General features: G+C 47.4%; 1 protein-coding gene across 1 annotated transcript; it reads right to left on the bottom strand.

Moving 5' to 3' along the window:
• Positions 1–733: 733 nt before the first annotated feature.
• Positions 734–1,666, bottom strand: LOC136572077 (olfactory receptor 5V1-like). The gene has a single exon (XM_066572692.1). The coding sequence runs from the start codon at positions 1,664–1,666 to the stop codon at positions 734–736; it is 933 nt and encodes a 310-aa protein (XP_066428789.1).
• Positions 1,667–18,188: the final 16,522 nt, after the last annotated feature.

Raw genomic sequence — 18,188 nt, 5'->3', positions numbered from 1 at the left:
TCTTCCATACTACATTTTAATCCTCTCAAGTCATTCCACTACACTGATCTGGAGGTCTACAGAGATCTTCTTGCAGCTTGTTAATGCTCTTCCATTACCATTATTGTTAATCATAAGCACAAGTACACTTGGCTGGCCTTTGGTTGGTTGGTTCTCTGGCAGTAACTTTTACAGAGGCACTGTGCCCAGGTAAATTGCACCATGCGGTGCCTTAATAATATTGCTGTAAGATGCTTAATGAATCCTGCTCAATCAATAGATTACAGAACATTTGGGCGTCCAGGCTATTACAGCTAGCCGTGCCCACTTCAGCAGCGATGGTTGATATACCCTGTACTCCTTGCCCAGTCATTCATTTTTCCCCAAAACCCAAACATCCAGCCACTCTGCAGAAGCAGATGCAAGAAGACCCCACAGATCTCCAGATCAGTAGTGACCAGATAAGTTAACATTGGAGGTGGCATGGACACTTTAAATCACATACTGGGATGCACAGAAACTCCCACATCTAAATTTACATATTGTACCTACCCTTTAATCCCTCCCTCCCATTTCATTTACCATTCTCTCAAAATGACTTTATATTTTTTCTGCTATAAACAAATCTAGAAAAAAATGGATTTACATTTGACATAACCCATTAATAGACATGAAATCCTGAAATTAATTTTACATACAGTCCAAGAAAATTAAAGAAGATGAATCCTTGAGTTTAACTTATTCATAGAACATTTCAGAATTTTAGTAGTTGATACAATATCCTTTTCATTGCCAATTTTACTTCACTGTTCCTTAGACTGTACACAAAAGGGTTTAACATTGGTGCGACCACTGTATACATGACAGAGACCACCCTGTCCTGGTGCATTCCATAACTTGATTTTGGCCTGAAATACATGAAGATACCAGACCCATAAAATATTGTAACTACAATTAAGTGGGAAGTACAAGTTGAAAAAGTTCTCCATCTTCCAGATGTTGAATGAACCTTCAGAACGGTTGAGATGATCTTAACGTAAGACATCATTATCAATATGAAAGAACCAATGATGACGCAACCACCTATGTGAAAGATGACGAGTTCATTTATCCAGGTGCTCGTACACGATAGTTCAAGAACAGGTGGAGCATCACAGAAGAAATGGTTGATCTTATTACTACAGAAGGTCAATGAGAACGTGAGGACAGTGTGTATAAGAGAATTTATTGCCCCGATAATCCATGAACCGATAATGAGCTGCATACAAATGACATTATTCACAATGACTTTATATAAAAGAGGGTGACATATGGCGTTATAGCGGTCATAAGCCATGGCTGCCAGAATGTAGCACTCTGTACCACCAAGCAGCCAAACACAATACATCTGTATAGCGCATCCATATATTGAGATGGTCTTCTGCTCTGATAAGAAGTTTGCTAACATTTTGGGAACTGTGCCTGTGATGTAACATATGTCCAGAAAAGAGAAGTTAGCTAGGAAAAAATACATAGGGGTGTGAAGACTAGAACTGAATGTATATGCAAAAATGATATATACATTACCACCCACTGTGATAATATAGATGGACAAAAATATCACAAAGAGAAAATTTTGGAGTTCTTGTGAATCAGAAAGTCCCACCAAAATAAATTCTGATATAATGCTGTGATTGTCCTCATGCATTTTGCAATTTATATCTGTAGGCAAAAAATTGTAAATATTTGCTTACTGCAAATCATTAAATAATGACCTCTAAAAGGTTTACACCAATTTTACATAATACTATAAACAGTATTTTTCTGACTATACGACGCAGCTTTCAGCTGAAAAGTGTCTGCGCTGTACCGTCCAGAGGCAGGGGGGTCTGTTAAATCCAGAGACCCCTGACCACTACTTTAATGATTCAGCAGTGTGCTGATCATTGGGAAAACTCTTCAGCCATAAATATTGCGACTGCCCAGTCCTCCCTTTCCCTGCCCGATTGGTGTAGATGACACTGGAGATTACTCACGTATCTCCTCTGGGGTGCAGGTCCTTCTCTTTATGCACAGGGACAGACAATAGCAAAGATGAAAGGTAGCAGCAGGACCGTAGATGATGTCATAATCATGTGACCAGGAAGCAGCTACAGCAACAGCGTCCTGTGTTGCCAGTGCCTGAGATCGCTGTATAAGCGATAAAGCATGGCAGGGCAGTAGCCCTGTCATGCCTTATCACAGCGATCATCAGGGCTGTGGTACAATTGCCCCAGAGGGACACAAATGTTGTAAAAAAAAGAAAGATTAAGAAAATGAATAAAAAAAAAATGTTTAAAAAAACCCTTTTTTATGCTTTTTCTCAGATTAGCATAAAAAAAGGTAAAAAAAAATTAAGACCCCACATATTTGGTTGTCGCGTCCGTAACGACGCGTACAATAAGTTGCACATGCCTTTTACTGTGCACGAAAAAAGCGTAAAAAAAAAACACTAAAAAACTGAGGCGAAATGCACATTTTTAGCCTCACTAAAAACGCAATAAAAGTGATCAAAAAGCAGTATGTACTCCAAAATGGTACCAATAAAAACTACAGCTTGTCTCGCAAAAAATAAGCCCTCATAGAGCTCCGTACATCAAAAAATAAAAAAGTTACAGGATTTTGAATGCTGCGATTTAGAAATTTTTTTTTCCAAAAAAAGGGTTTTTATTGCAGAAAAGTGGAAAACCTAAAAAAATGTAAGAATTCTGGTATCGTAACTGTAGTGACCCGCAGAAAAAATGGATTGTCTTATTTATGCTGCATGATTAATGCTGTAAAAAAAAAATCTATGGCAGAATTGATGGGTTTTCTCTCCCTGCTATCATAAAAAAAAAATAAAAAAATGTAACAATATAGTCAATGTACCCAAAAATGACGCCGATAAAAACTACAGTTCGCCACGCAAAAAACAAGCCCTTATACGGCCGCGTCGACGGAAAAATAAAAAAGTTATACTTTTGATAAATGGAGAAGAAAATCCGCCAAAAATCGTTGCATCCTTAAGCTCAAAATAGGCCATGTCATTAAGGGGTTAAATTAGCATGTAATATTTTTCCTGTTTTCTGTTGTCTAAACCGGGGGTGCATCTTATAGTCCGGAAAATATGGTATATGTCAATGAATTAATTTAGTTTAAAGGTTTATTTAATTTGTAAGAAGAGTTTGCGGAGTCCACAATGTGATCACATGACGGGTGTGCTGCTGCTGAGAACAATACGTGTTCCCTCTGAGGGCTCACTCACATGAGGATATTTGGCTGCATATCAAGCTCCTATATTTTATGCACGTAATACACAGTACTAAAGCCACATTGATTTACATTGGGCCATTCAGATCTGTGTTTTTATAGCTGTATGTGCTCCTTGACATGGGCGTATGTGTTTTGCACATGCCTCAGCGGAACGTATTTACACTGGGAAACATTGCGTAGATCACTGCACTTTTTGCACCCGCCTGGCAGACAAACAAGCCCTTAAGTTACTATATAGGCTATGAGTTCCTAATGTGTTCTTTTTCCCACGGAATTGCGCAGCTTATTGAGCATCTCCTTACGTATTGTGCACGCATTTGCACACACCCCATAGACTCTTACTGGCACCTCCTGAGCAAAATGCGCACAAAAGTAAAACATGCTGAGTTTTTAAAAAAATCAATGGTTCTATTCTCTGTGTATGGCACAAATACACCCATTTTAAGCAGCCCTAATATGCACCATCATAGTCTATGAATGTGTAAAATATGCAGTGAATACGCATGTTGCATATGTATTTGTTGTGTACTACGCATGTAAAGATGCGTGCGCGACTCCACTCCCATTGAAATCAATAGGAGAGCTGAGCTGCTACGGCACTTCTTGCTTCTCTGCTGGTCAGGACGTCCCCTCCAGTCCTGAGCAGGACAGTAACAAGAAGTAGCGTAGTAGCACAGCTCTCCCATTGATTTCAATGGGAGTGTAGCAGTCATATTGTGTCATATTATCAGTCAGTATATTACATAGCTCTAATTAATAGGAAATCCACCTTACAAACATTCAGCATTGTAGCAATGTACATCATATCACTAACCTGCGTCTGGTAGAGCATGGCTCACTAGTGTCAGACACTCTGAGCTTTATTGCTTCCAAGTCTTAAGTGGCAAAATCTCAAAGGAGTAAATTATTCCTGGCAGCCAAAGTTTAAAGCAAAGTTGTATCCTGCCAAAATACCTAATTTATGAAAATTGAAACTTTTTGCTTCTAAACATGTTGATTTAGTATAAATTGTTGCAATGAGAAAATTAATCATAATTAGAGATGAGCGAACGTACTCGTCCGAGCTTGATGCTCGGGCGAATATTAGGGTGTTCGGGATACTCGTTACTCTTAACGAGCACCACGCGATATTCGGGTTACTTTCACTTTCAACTCTGAGACGTTAGCGCGCTTTTCTGGCCAATTGAAAGACAGGGAAGGCATTACAACTTACCCCTGTGACGTTCAAGCCCTATACCACCCCCCTGCTGTGAGTGGCTGGGGAGATCAGATGTCACCCGAGTATAAAAATCGGCCCCTCCCGCGGCTCGCCTCAGATGCGTTGTGAGTTAGCTGAGGGAAAGTGCTATTGTGTTGGAGCTGCTGTAGGGAGAGTGTTAGGAGTGAGTGTAGGCTTCAAGAACCCCAACGGTCCTTCTTAGGGCCACATTTAACCGTGTGCAGTACTGTGCAGGCTGCTGTTAGCAGTGTTGCACATTTTTTTTTTTTTCAAAATCGGCTGTGCAGAGCATTGCGCCCTGCAGTAATACTACAGGGACAGAATTGTGTAGGCAGGGCCAGAAGACATATATTATTGATTGAATATAGTCAGTGGGCCTTCCCTTTAAAAAAAAAGGGAAAAATTCTATTTGGCCTGCCTCTGACAGTCCTCAGCGTTCTGGGTACGTGTGTGGTGGGTGGAGAACGTAAAAAAATCATACGCAGCCAGCTAAGTTTAACAGCAGGCTTGCGCCAATTTATTTCCTGCCTGGGAAATCACCGCTCTGCTGCAGTTAATATAACACTGCAGTTCTGTGACACACAGCAGGGCCACAGAACACATTTGTTATTGATTGAATATAGTCAGTGGGCCTTCCCTTTAAAAAAAAAGGGAAAAATTCTATTTGGCCTGCCTCTGACAGTCCTCAGCGTTCTGGGTACGTGTGTGGTGGGTGGAGAACGTAAAAAAATCATACGCAGCCAGCTAAGTTTAACAGCAGGCTTGCGCCAATTTATTTCCTGCCTGGGAAATCACCGCTCTGCTGCAGTTAATAGCACTGCAGTTCTGTGACACACAGCAGGGCCACAGAACACATTTGTTATTGATTGAATATAGTCAGTGGGCCTCTCCTTTTAAAAAAAAGGGAAAAATTCTATTTGGCCTGCAGGCTTGCGCCAATTTATTTCCTGGCTGGGAAATCACTGGTAATACAGCATGCTGAGGAGTAGGGGTAGGCCTAGAGGACGTGGACGCGGCCGAGGACGCGTAGGCCCAAGTGAGGGTGTGGGCACAGGCCGAGCTCCTGATCCAGGTGTATCGCAGCCGACTGCTGCGCGATTAGGAGAGAGGCACGTTTCTGGCGTCCCCACATTCATCGCCCAATTAATGGGTCCACGCGGGAGACCTTTATTAGAAAATGAGCAGTGTGAGCAGGTCCTGTCGTGGATGGCAGAAAGTGCTTCGAGCAAGCTATCATCCACCCACAGTTCGGCGCCGTCCACTGCTGCAAATCTGAATCCTCTGGCTGCTGCTCCTCCTTCCTCCCAGCCTCCTCACTCCACTACAATGACACATGCTCAGGAGCGGGAAGACTCCCAGGAACTGTTCTCGGGCCCCTGCTCAGATTGGGCAGCAGTGGTTCCTCTCCCACCAGAGGAGCTTATCATCACTGATGCCCAACCATTGGAAAGTTCCCGGGGTCCGGGGGATGAGGCTGGGGACTTCCGGCAACTGTCTCAAGACCTTTCAGTGGGTGAGGAGGACGATGACGATGAGACACAGTTGTCTTGCAGTGAGGTAGTAGTAAGGGCAGTAAGTCCGAGGGAGGAGCGCACAGAGGATTCGGAGGAAGAGCAGCAGGACGATGAGGTGACTGACCCCACCTGGTGTGCAACGCCTACTCAGGACAGGTCTTCAGAGGGGGAGGCAAGGGCAGCAGCAGGGCAGGTTGGAAGAGGCAGTGCGATGTCCAGGGGTAGAGGCAGGGCCAGACCGAATAATCCACCAACTGTTTCCCAAAGCGCACCCTCGCGCCATGCCATCCTGCAGAGGCCGAGGTGCTCTAAGGTCTGGCAGTTTTTCACAGAGACGCCTGACGACCGACGAACAGTGGTGTGCAACCTTTGTCGCGCCAAGATCAGCCGGGGAGCCACCACCAACAGCCTCACCACCACCAGCATGCGCAGACATATGATGGCCAAGCACCCCACAAGGTGGGACGAAGGCCGTTCACCGCCTCCGGTTTGCACCGCTGCCTCTCCCCCTGTGCCCCAACCTGCCACTGAGATCCAACCCCCCTCTCAGGACACTGGCACTACCGTCTCCTGGCCTGCACCCACACCCTCACCTCCGCTGTCCTCGGCCCCATCCACCAATGTCTCGCACCGCACCGTCCAGCCGTCGCTAGCGCAAGTGTTTGAGCACAAGCGCAAGTACGGCGCCACGCACCCGCACGCTCAAGCGTTAACCGTCCACATAGCCAAATTTATCAGCCTTGAGATGCTGCCGTATAGGGTTGTGGAAACGGAGTCCTTCAAAAGTATGATGGCGGCGGCGGCCCCGCGCTACTCAGTTCCCAGTCACCACTACTTTTCCCGATGTGCCATCCCAGCCCTGCACGACCACGTCTCCCGCAACATTGTACGCGCCCTCACCAATGCGGTTAGTGGCAAGGTCCACTTAACAACGGACACGTGGACAAGCACAGGCGGGCAGGGCCACTACATCTCCCTGACGGCACATTGGGTGAATTTAGTGGAGGCTGGGACAGAGTCAGAGCCTGGGACCGCTCACGTCCTACCCACCCCCAGAATTGCGGGCCCCAGCTCGGTGGTGGTATGTTCGGTGGTGTATGCTTCCTCCACTAAAGCACCCTCCTCCTCCTCCTCCTCAACCTCTGTCTCGCAATCAAGATGTGTCAGCAGCAGTAGGACGTCACCAGCAGTCGGTGTCGCGCGGCGTGGTAGCACAGCGGTGGGCAAGCGTCAGCAGGCCGTGCTGAAACTACTCAGCTTAGGAGAGAAGAGGCACACGGCCCACGAACTGCTGCGGGGTCTAACAGAGCAGACCGACCGTTGGCTTGCGCCGCTGAGCCTCCAACCGGGCATGGTCGTGTGTGACAACGGCCGTAACCTGGTGGCGGCTCTGCAGCTCGGCAGCCTCACGCACGTGCCATGCCTGGCCCACGTCTTTAATTTGGTGGTTCAGCGCTTTCTGAAAAGCTACCCACGCTTGTCAGACCTACCCGGAAAGGTGCGCCGGCTCTGCGCACATTTCCGCAAGTCCCACACAGACGCTGCCACCCTGCGCACCCTGCAACATCGGTTTAATCTGCCAGTGCACCGACTGCTGTGCGACGTGCCCACACGGTGGAACTCTACGCTGCACATGTTGGCTAGGCTCTATGAGCAGCGTAGAGCTATAGTGGAATACCAACTCCAACATGGGCGGCGCAGTGGGAGTCAGCCTCCTCAATTATTTTCAGAACAGTGGGCCTGGTTGGCAGACATCTGCCAGGTCCTTGGAAAGTTTGAGGAGTCTACCCAGGTGGTGAGCGGCGATGCTGCAATCATTAGCGTCACCATTCCTCTGCTATGCCTCTTGAGAAGTTCCCTGCAAAGCATAAAGGCAAATGCTTTGCGCTCGGAAACGGAGGCGGGGGAAGACAGTATGTCGCTGGATAGTCAGAGCACCCTCCTGTCTATATCTCAGCGCGTTGAGGAGGAGGAGGAGGAGCATGAGGAGGATGAGGAGGAGGGGGAAGAGACAGCTTGGCCCACTGCTGACAGTACCCATGCTGCTTGCCTGTCATCCTTTCAGCGTGTATGGCCTGAGGAGGAGGAGGCGGAGGAAGAGGAGGAGGATCCTGAAAGTGATCTTCCTAGTGAAGACAGCCATGTGTTGCGTACTGGTACCCTGACACACATGGCTGACTTCATGTTAGGATGCCTTTCTCGTGACCCTCGTGTTGCACGCATTCTGGCCACTACGGATTACTGGGTGTACACACTGCTCGACCCACGGTATAAGGAGAACCTTTCCACTCTCATTCCCGAAGAGGAAAGGGGTTCGAGAGTGTTGCTATAACACAGGACCCTGGCGGACAAGCTGATGGTAAAATTCTCATCCGACAGCGCTAGTGGCAGAAGGCGCAGTTCCGAGGGTCACGTAGCAGGGGAGGTGCGGAGATCGAGCAGCATGTTCAGCACAGGCAGTGCAACACTCTTTAAGGCCCTGGACAGCTTTATGGCTCCCCACCAAGACTGTGTCACCGCTCCCCAGTCACGGCTGAGTCGGCGGGAGCACTGTAAAAGGATGGTGAGGGAGTACGTAGCCGATCGCACGACCGTCCTCCGTGACGCCTCTGCCCCCTACAACTACTGGGTGTCGAAGCTGGACACGTGGCCTGAACTCGCGCTGTATGCCCTGGAGGTGCTTGCTTGTCCTGCGGCTAGCGTCTTGTCAGAGAGGGTGTTTAGTGCGGCTGGGGGAATCATCACAGATAAGCGTACACGCCTGTCAACCGACAGTGCCGACAGGCTTAATCTCATCAAGATGAACAAAGCCTGGATTTCCCCAGACTTCTCTTCTCCACCAGCGGACAGCAGCGATACCTAAGCAATACGTAGGCTGCACCCGCGGATGGAAGCATCGTTCTGTATCACCATCCAAAACGGTGACATTTCTTCTTCATCAATCTGTGTCTAATATTCCTCCTCCTCCTCCTGCTCCTCCTCCTGAAACCTCACGTAATCACGCCGAACGGGCAATTTTTCTTAGGGCCACAAGGCTCACTCATATAATTTTTCCAAACAATTTTTATACGTTTCAATGCTCTTACAAGCGATGAAACTTTAACTTGAACCAATTTTTCGTTAAACTGGGCTGCCTCCAGGCTTAGTTACCACTTAAGCCACATTAACCAAAGTGATTAATGGGTTTCACCTGCCATCTTGGTTGGGCATGGCCAATTTTTTCTGAGGTACATTAGTACTGTTGCTACACCAATTTTTTTGGGCCCTCACCTACAGTGTAATCATTGTAATTTCTATGTTCTTCGCCTGTACTCATGGTACAGAAAGGTGTGTGGCGTTGGCCTACACTTTTGCTACATAAATGTAACTGGGGCCTTGTCTATACGCAGCTACTGAAATGTGAAAGAGACTGTTATCTCCCTAAACTGCTGCAATGGGAATTGTTACTGGGGCTTGTCTTGAGTGCTACTATTACTGAAATGAAACTAAGACTGCGCTCCTCCTATACTGCTGCTTCGGAATTGTTCCTGGGGCCTGTCTTGAGTGCTACTATTACTGAAATGGAACTAAGACTGCGCTCCCCCTATACTGCTGCTAGTGATATGTTAGTGGGGCCTGTCCCTAATACTACCGCTGAAATGTTAATAATTCTGGGCTCTGCCTATACCGCAGCTAATGGTATGTCACTGGGGTGTAGAAAAAGAGGCTTCACAAAAACATGATGGCGGCGAGGCCATTTCCCACCAACGCTGTTACTGTTAAGGTGCATATAACCACGGACACGTGGAGAGGACACATAGTGCCTCCAAAACATCCCCCTCCTCCTCCAACAATGAAAACATTCTTGGCAAATACCTTTGCATTGGTCCGTCTGGTGGCAGTCCAAGAATTTCACCTTTAACGACACAACAAGAGAGCACCACCACCATCCCCCCGCCACGGACCACTTGATCATGGCCACATTCCGAAAACCAACTACATAAAACCGCGCTACTAGGTCCGCAGTTACCACCACTTTACCACCAACGAGGTTACTGTTCAGGTACATATTACCAGTCTGACTGGGGCATGCAGTGTGGGCCAAAGCCCACCTGTATTGTATCTGACGTTAGCTCTGCTGAGTAGGGCACTGCAATGGGATATATTTATGTACCACCGGTGGGTTCCAGGGAGCAACCCATGCTGTAGGTGCACACGGAGTTTAACCTACATCTGTCCACTTCTAAAGAACCCCAGTCAGACTGGGGCATGCAGTGTGGGCCGAAGCCCACCTGCATTAAGCACGACATTACCTCAGCTGTGTTGGGCAATGCAATGGGATATATTTATGTACCACCGGTGGGTTCCAGGGAGCCACCCATGCTGTAGGTGCACACGGAGTTTAACCTACATCTGTCCACTTCTAAAGAACCCCAGTCTGACTGGGGCATGCAGTGTGGGCCGAAGCCCACCTGTATTGTATCTGACGTTAGCTCTGCTGAGTAGGGCACTGCAATGGGATATATTTATGTACCACCGGTGGGTTCCAGGGAGCCACCCATGCTGTTGGTGCACACGGAGTTTAACCTACATCTGTCCACTTCTAAAGAACCCCAGTCAGACTGGGGCATGCAGTGTGGGCCGAAGCCCACCTGCATTAAGCACGACATTACCTCAGCTGTGATGGGCAATGCAATGGGATACATTTATGTACAGCGGGTGGATTCCAGGGAGCCACCCATGCTGTGGGTGCACACGGAATTCCCATTGCGAAGTTGTACCTGCCTGTGACTATTTATAAAAAACCGCGGTCTGACTGGGGCGTGCAGACACCTTGACAGAATGAATAGTGTGTGGCACATAGGTTCCCCATTGCTATGCCCACGTGTGCAGCTCCAGATGGAGGTGGCACAGGATTGGATTTCTCATTGCTTCTGTACAGCATTGTGGGCTATCGGCCCGCCCCTTTTATGGGGGGGTCGCTGCCTAGCCATGCCAACCCTCTGCAGTGTGTGCCTGCTTTCCCTCTGGCAGACGCACTTATAAATAGACATGAGGGTGGCGTGGCATGAGGGCAGCTGAAGGCTGGGCAGGGACAGTTTGGTGTGCGCTGTGGACACTGGGTCGTGGGGGGGGGGGGGGTTGGGCAGCATGTAACCCAGGAGAAGTGGCAGCGGAGTGTCACGCAGGCAGTTATTGTGCTTTGTTGGAGGTAGTGTGGTGCTTAGCTAAGGTATGCATTGCTAATGAGGGCTTTTCAGAAGTAAAAATTGTTGGGAGTGGGGGGGGGGGGGCACTCTTGCCGCTATTGTGGCTTAATAGTGGGACCTGGGAACTTGAGATGCAGCCCAACATGTAGCCCCTCGCCTGCCCTATCCGTTGCTGTGTCGTTCCCATCACTTTCTTGAATTGCCCAGATTTTCACACATGAAAACCTTAGCGAGCATCGGCGAAATACAAAAATGCTCGGGTCGCCCATTGACTTCAATGGGGTTCGTTACTCGAAACGAACCCTCGAGCATCGCGATAAATTCATCCCGAGCATTTTGGTGCTCGCTCATCTCTAATCATAATGTAATAAAATCTGTAAATTGTTTTGGTAAAATTGAAGTATTAAATGATTTGTCCAGTTTGTAAAGCCCATCATCATGTAAACTATTAGGGAATTCCAACTGAAAGGGGTTGCACCAGAATAAAAAGATATTCTCTTTTCGGATATTCCCCCCACCTGTACGTGTACCTGTACCTAAACCATATCTATGATGCGTACAGCTGCAAAACACATGCATATACATGATCTGCTGTGGACTATTTGAAAATTTGTTTGTAGCCCCTTAGGCTGTGTTCATGTTTTTTGCTGCATTTTTGAACCACAAATAAAAAACACATTAAAAAGTGAATGGAGATGTATAACTTATACCAGCTATACATATATAATTATATACAGAAGATACCAAGGTTATACCAGCATAGTCCATATCATTATATACAGGAGATTTATAACTTATACCAGCTGTACATATATAATTATATACAAGAGATATAAAGGTTATACCACAATGCTCCATATCACTATATATAGGAGATATCCAGGGCATTTCCTGAATCATGTTCAGGATATGCTCAGGGTATACCAGCATAGTCCAAAACCCTATATATAGAATATATAACCTATACCTGCAGGACATATATAATTATCTACAGGAGATACCCAGGGTATACCAGCATGCTCCATATCACTATACATCCCTCTGTATATGGGGACCTGGAGCATATTGGTATAACCTGGGTATGTTCTGTAGATAATTATATATGTACAGCTGGTATCAATATAAATAGTATATACAGTATAACATATACCGGTTATACATAATTATATACAGCACATAGCTGGTTACACTGCATGTCCCCGCTCCCCTCCTCCGCTATCAGACACCACCGCCAGACCAATGATGCAGCTGGCAGTGCAGTGATACTCTGCAATTGGGATAAATCACATCTGCAATCTCTCAGCAGAAGGGATGATGGTACACTGGGGGAGTCTGCAGCATGGGACTTCTGGCTGCCCCAGGTAATGGTCTGTCTCCTCCCTGAGCGCCAACGAGATCTGACCCTTGAGCCGCAACAGTTAAACACTATATAGTGGGTGTCCCCTAAGCCTCCATAGCTGAGGGTCATAATCACAATTGCAACCACTGCAACCCATAGTGGTATGCCAGTACCCCCTATCCCGCCCTTCTGTCACTGTGGAGGTCGCTTCTCCCTCCACCGTGACATCCTTCTTAATAGAGTGTTGGCCAAGTATGCTCAGTCAGCGCTCCATTCATTTCAATTGGGCTAACGAAAATAGCTGTGTGGCTCCTCCCTTGTGTGGCTATCTCGGCACTCCCAATTAAAGTGAAAGGAGCGTTAGGCCAGACCTCCATTGCAAGGCCAGACCTACATTGAGTCTCCTGCTCAATGGGGCATGTGCAGTTACCTGACAGGGAGAAGGATGGGACACACAGTAACGCCATTCTTAAGATTGGCAGGGTCTCAAAGGTGAGACCCCATAGATCAGCAATATCTCCCTTACATACGCACGCACAAAAACACGCTTCTATTTGCAACAATGCATTCCCTATTGTGTGTTCACATGTCCGTACTTTGCAGGTGCGTGCCTGCAAAGATAGGACATGCGTGCACCATAGGGAATGCACGCATTGTTTTCAATGGAGCCACGGCTGCTGCCCGTGGCTCCATTGAAAACAATGGTCTGCCGGATCCCTGCATTTTTTTTTTCAGGGAAGGGCTTTACATATAAGCTCTTTCCTGAAAAAGAAAAGTTTAGTGTAAAAAAAAAAAAATGCAGGCATTCTCTTTAATGGACTCGCTGCTGCTGCCGGCGGCTCCATTGAAGACAATGGTTTGCTGGCACACCTAAATTGTTTTTCAGGGAAGAGCTTTACATATAAGCTCTTCCCTGAAAAAGAAAAATTTTAGTGTTAAAAAAAAAAAAAAAATTACTTACCTGCTGTGTCCCCTGCAGGGATGAAGAACACATCTGCCGCATGCAGGTGCGGACGGAAGCTTCTTAAGAGCAGTAAAATGCGCCATCTTGGAAAATCTGCCGACGACCACCCAGAAGACCGAGCACCCATGGGACTCTAGGAGGTCGGTAATAAAATCCATCGACAGATGGGTCCATGGCCTCTTTGGAACGGGAAGAGGACCAAGTGGACCTTCAGGTTGTCTCCGTACACTCTTCCCTCGAGCACAAATAGGGCAGGACTTGACAAAATCCCTGATGTCCTGAGACATTTGTGGCCACCAATAAAAACGGCCACATAGCTCCAGGGTGCCTCGGACTCCAGGAAGCCCAGCTAAAACCGACGAATGAACCTCCTCCAATATAAGGAGCCGCAAGACACGGGGGACAAATAGCCTCCCCTCGGGAAGGCCTTGAGGAACTGACTGCTGAGCCGACCGGAGTAAAGCAGAGGTGTCAGACGTAAGAGCGGCGACCACCACGCCCGGGCCCAGAATACTCTCTGGCTGAGGCTCCTCAACTTTGGGGGCCCCGAAGCTGCGGGACAACGCATCAGCCTTGATATTCTTGGACCCAGGCACATATGTGACTACAAAATTGAAATGCGAAAAAAACAATGCCCACCTTGCCTGACTAGTGTTCAGGCGCTTGACGGACTCCAGATAAACCAGATTCTTATGGTCTGTGGGGACCCTAATAGTATGACAAGCCCCCTCTAAGAAATGTCTCCACTCATCTACTGCCCATTTTATGGCCAATAATTCCCTGTTGCCAATATCGTAGTTGCGTTCTGCCTGATTGAACTTTCTGGAAAAAAATGCACAGGGTTGAAAAGCAGGTCGGCCGGGAGATTCCTGCGAGAGTACTGCCCCCACACCATGCTCAGAGGCATCCACTTCGATGATGAATGGGCAATCTAGCTCTGGCTGAGCCAACACCGGTGCTGTGGAGAAAGCCTCCTTGAGAAGTGCGAAGGCCTTCACTGCCTCCTGCGACCAGGAATCAACCCTAGCCCCCTTCTTGGTCAAGTCAGTCAAGGGTTTGGCCACCACCGAGAAGTTCTTAATGAATCTCCGATAGAAGTTTGCGAACCCCAAAAAGCGTTGTAACACCTTTAAGTTGGAGGGTTGCACCCAATCGGTGATGGCCTTGACCTTGTCCAAGTCTATCCGGATGGCTGAAGTAGAAATGACATATCCCAGAAAAGCAATCTCCTGCACACCAAAAAGGCATTTCTCCAACTTAGCATACAATTTATGGGCTCGAAGGCGGATCAGCACTGTCCGTACATGCCGAACATGACTCTCCCAATCAGGAGAGAATATCAGAATGTCATCTAAATAAACAACCATGAACGTGCCCAGGATATCATGGAAAATAGTATTCATAAAACCTTGAACAATAGCTGGCACATTACATAACCCAAATGGCATAACTAGACACTCAAAATGCCCAACGGAGTATTAAACGCCGTTTTCCATTCATTCCCCTCTCTGATACGGATAAGATTATAAGCTCCCCGGAGGTCCAGCTTGGAGAACCAACGGACCCCCACAACCTGGTTGAGGAGGTCAGGAATCAGGCGTAGAGGAATGTTTTTTATGGTTATCCTATTCAAGGCTCTATAATCAACACAGGGCTGGAGGCCACCATCCTTCTTCTCCACGAAAAATAACCCTGCCCCTACAGGTGATTCGGAAGGACATATATGTCCCTTGGCGAGACTCTCAGTAAAATACTCCTTCATAGCCTCGCGTTCAGGGATAGTTGCATTATATATTCCCCCCTTTGGGATCTTGCTCCCGGAAATAAGATTGATCTTGCAATCCCATTCCCGGAGCGGAGGTAATTTCTCAGAGAGTTGTTTGGACAACACGTCAGAAAAATCCTCTATATACAGAGGTAACCCCTTTACCTTACACTTTGTGGAATGCATCTGGACGGAGACTAAATGCTCACCACAATCTTGCCCCCACTGTACTAGTTCAGAGGTGGACGAGTTAAACTGAGGGTTGTGCTGCCGAAGCCAGGGTAACCCAAGGACTAAATCAACGGAAAGGCTTTCCATCACCAGGAACGAACACACCTCTGAATGTAGCGCTAATACAGAAAAAACTAGTTTAGGAGTCTTCTTCCTGACTAACCCAGCTGCTAATGGGGTGGAATCGATACCTGAGACCCGGATGGGAGGATTCACTGGTACAAGACATGCAGACATACATTTGACAAACTCAAAGTTAACAAAATTTGCGGTGCCCCCCGATCAATGAAGGCCCAACAATTAAGGATCTGAGCATTATACGAAATAAAGCACGGCACTAACAATTTAGAACATTCCAGAAGTACCTGAGCTCCTAGGCGATCCTTTCCCGATGGCTGTTTTCTTGGGGCAGCTGGCAACCCGATGACCTGGACCTCCGCAATAGAGGCATAATCGGTTCTTGAGCCGGAATTCCTTGCGCTCCTTTGGGGACAAGGAGCCCACTTCTATTGCCTTGACACCGTTGGTAGCTGAGGTCAGGGGCAAATTCTCGAACCTAGGAATTTAGTTTGCCATTATTTTGATATCTTAAATTACCCTCTTTTGGTCCCAATACTGGCCAGTAATATACCACCACCTTAGGGATACTATCTAGAGATGAGCGAGCACACTCATCCGAGCTTGATGCTCATTTGAGTATTAGGGTACTTGAGATGCTCGTTACTCGAGATGAGCACCACGCGGTACTCGAGTCAATTCCATTTCCTTCCCCGCATTTTTAGCGTCATTTTCTAGTCAATAACATGCAGGGAAGGCATTACCACTTTCTCCTGTGACGTGCCAGCCCTATCCCACCCCCTGCAGTAAGTGGCTGGTGAGATCAAGTGACCGCCGAGTACTTAAAGTGGTCCCGCTCGCGGCTCGCCTCAGACACACACTGGCAGAGATTAGGGAAAGTGCTGCTGCTGATATAGGGAAAGTGTTAGTGTAGGATCCTGCCCTCAAGAACCCCAACTGTCCTTCTTAGGGCTACATATGACCGTGTGCATTACTGTTGTGGCTGGCTGGGAGCAGTTTTGCACAATTTTTTTTTCCATCTCGGGCTGTGCAGGCCATTACAGCTATAGCGTTCTCAGTCAGCAGTCTATTATATAGAGTATAGGGAAAGTGCTGCTGCTGATATAGGGAAAATGTTAGCACAGGTGCTGTGTTCAAGAACCCCAATGGTACTTCTTAGGGCTACATTTCACCGTGTGCATTTTACTTGGTGGCTGCTGGGAGTTGTAGTGCTACCATTTTTGTATTACGCAGCTAGGCCTGTTTGCAGCCTGTCGTCATATTTTTTTCTGGCTGGAATGTGCAGTGAAATACCGCTCTCACCGTGAAAGTGCACGCAAATAATTCCTAGCCTGCTGTGTACAAACTTATTTATACCATTCTGTGTCTGCAGTGAATTAGACGCAGAGCGTTGGGCCACAGCCATTTCTAGAGGCAAAGCTGTTATATACACTATACAGCCTGTATCGTCTGTGCAAAAAAAAAAACCTCCTTCTTAGGGCTACATCTCACCGTGTGCATTTTACCTGGTGGCTGCTGGGAGTTGTAGTGCTACCATTTAAAGTGGGCTTGCACATGTATGTATTAGGACTTGACAAAGACTCTCAGCAGAGAGTTGAAACGTTGTATCTGTGGGGCAATAAAGATTTCTATTCTATTGAAAATCCCTGGAGTGCTGCTCTCTCAAATCTGTATAGTGCTACCATTTTTGTATTACGCAGCTAGGCCTGTTTGCAGCCTTTCGTCATATTTTTTTCTGGCTGGAGTGTGCAGTAAAATAACACTCTCACCGTTAAATTGCACGCACATAATTCCTAGCCTGCAGCTGCGAACAAACTTATTTATACCGTTCTGTGTCTGTAGTAAATTAGACAGCGGTCTCACTGCAAAACAGTACCGTAATATTACCTGGTCCACTACTAAGTATTTCAGCTCAGCCGCTGTGCAGAGCGTCTCACAATACCCTTTCCTTGGTGGGGTTGAGATAGCCGCAGTTACCAGCACTATCCACTGGTTTCAGAGTCTTCTCCCCCTCCACACAGCCTCTATAATCTACAAGTCTCTGCGAGCAGTAAATTACCCCTAGGTATCAGCGCAAGACAGCGGGTTACTTTTTTCTAGTCACAGCATAGAGCCTCCGCTATCTACAAGTCTCTGTGTGCGGTGAATTAAGGCTCAGTTGTAAGTACTGTACAGTGAGGTAATTTATTTGGCCCTTGCTCTATTCGTAATCTGCCATGATGAGGAGTAGGGGTAAGGGTCGAGGACGTGGATGTGGACGTGGACGCGGAGGTCCAAGTGAGGGTGTGGGCACAAGCCGAGTTCATGGTCCAGGTAAATCACAGCCGGCTGCTACGAGATTAGGAGAGAGGCAAGTTTCTGTGGTCCCCAGCTTCATATCACAATTTATGGGTCCACGGGGTAGACCTTTATTACAAACAGAGCAGTGTAAGCAGGTTCTGTCGTGGATGGCAGAAAATGCATCCAGCAATGTATCGACCACCCAGTCTTCTACGCAGCCCACTACTCCCGGCTTAGGGACTGCAACTCTGAATCCTCAGGCTGCTGCTCCTCCTTTCTCCCAGCCTCCTCACTCCATGAAAATGACATGGCAGATGAGCAGGAAGACTCCCAGGAACTGTTCTTGGGTCCCTACCATGA

This window comes from Eleutherodactylus coqui, chromosome 6 (assembly GCF_035609145.1).
Source record: "Eleutherodactylus coqui strain aEleCoq1 chromosome 6, aEleCoq1.hap1, whole genome shotgun sequence".
NCBI classification, from domain to species: domain Eukaryota; kingdom Metazoa; phylum Chordata; class Amphibia; order Anura; family Eleutherodactylidae; genus Eleutherodactylus; species Eleutherodactylus coqui.
This window is presented reverse-complemented; position numbering and strand designations above follow the sequence as displayed.

Bases quoted from the DNA above. Each gene is read 5' to 3' on its own strand.
- LOC136572077 (XM_066572692.1), bottom strand. From the start codon at position 1,666: ATGCATGAGGACAATCACAGCATTATATCAGAATTTATTTTGGTGGGA.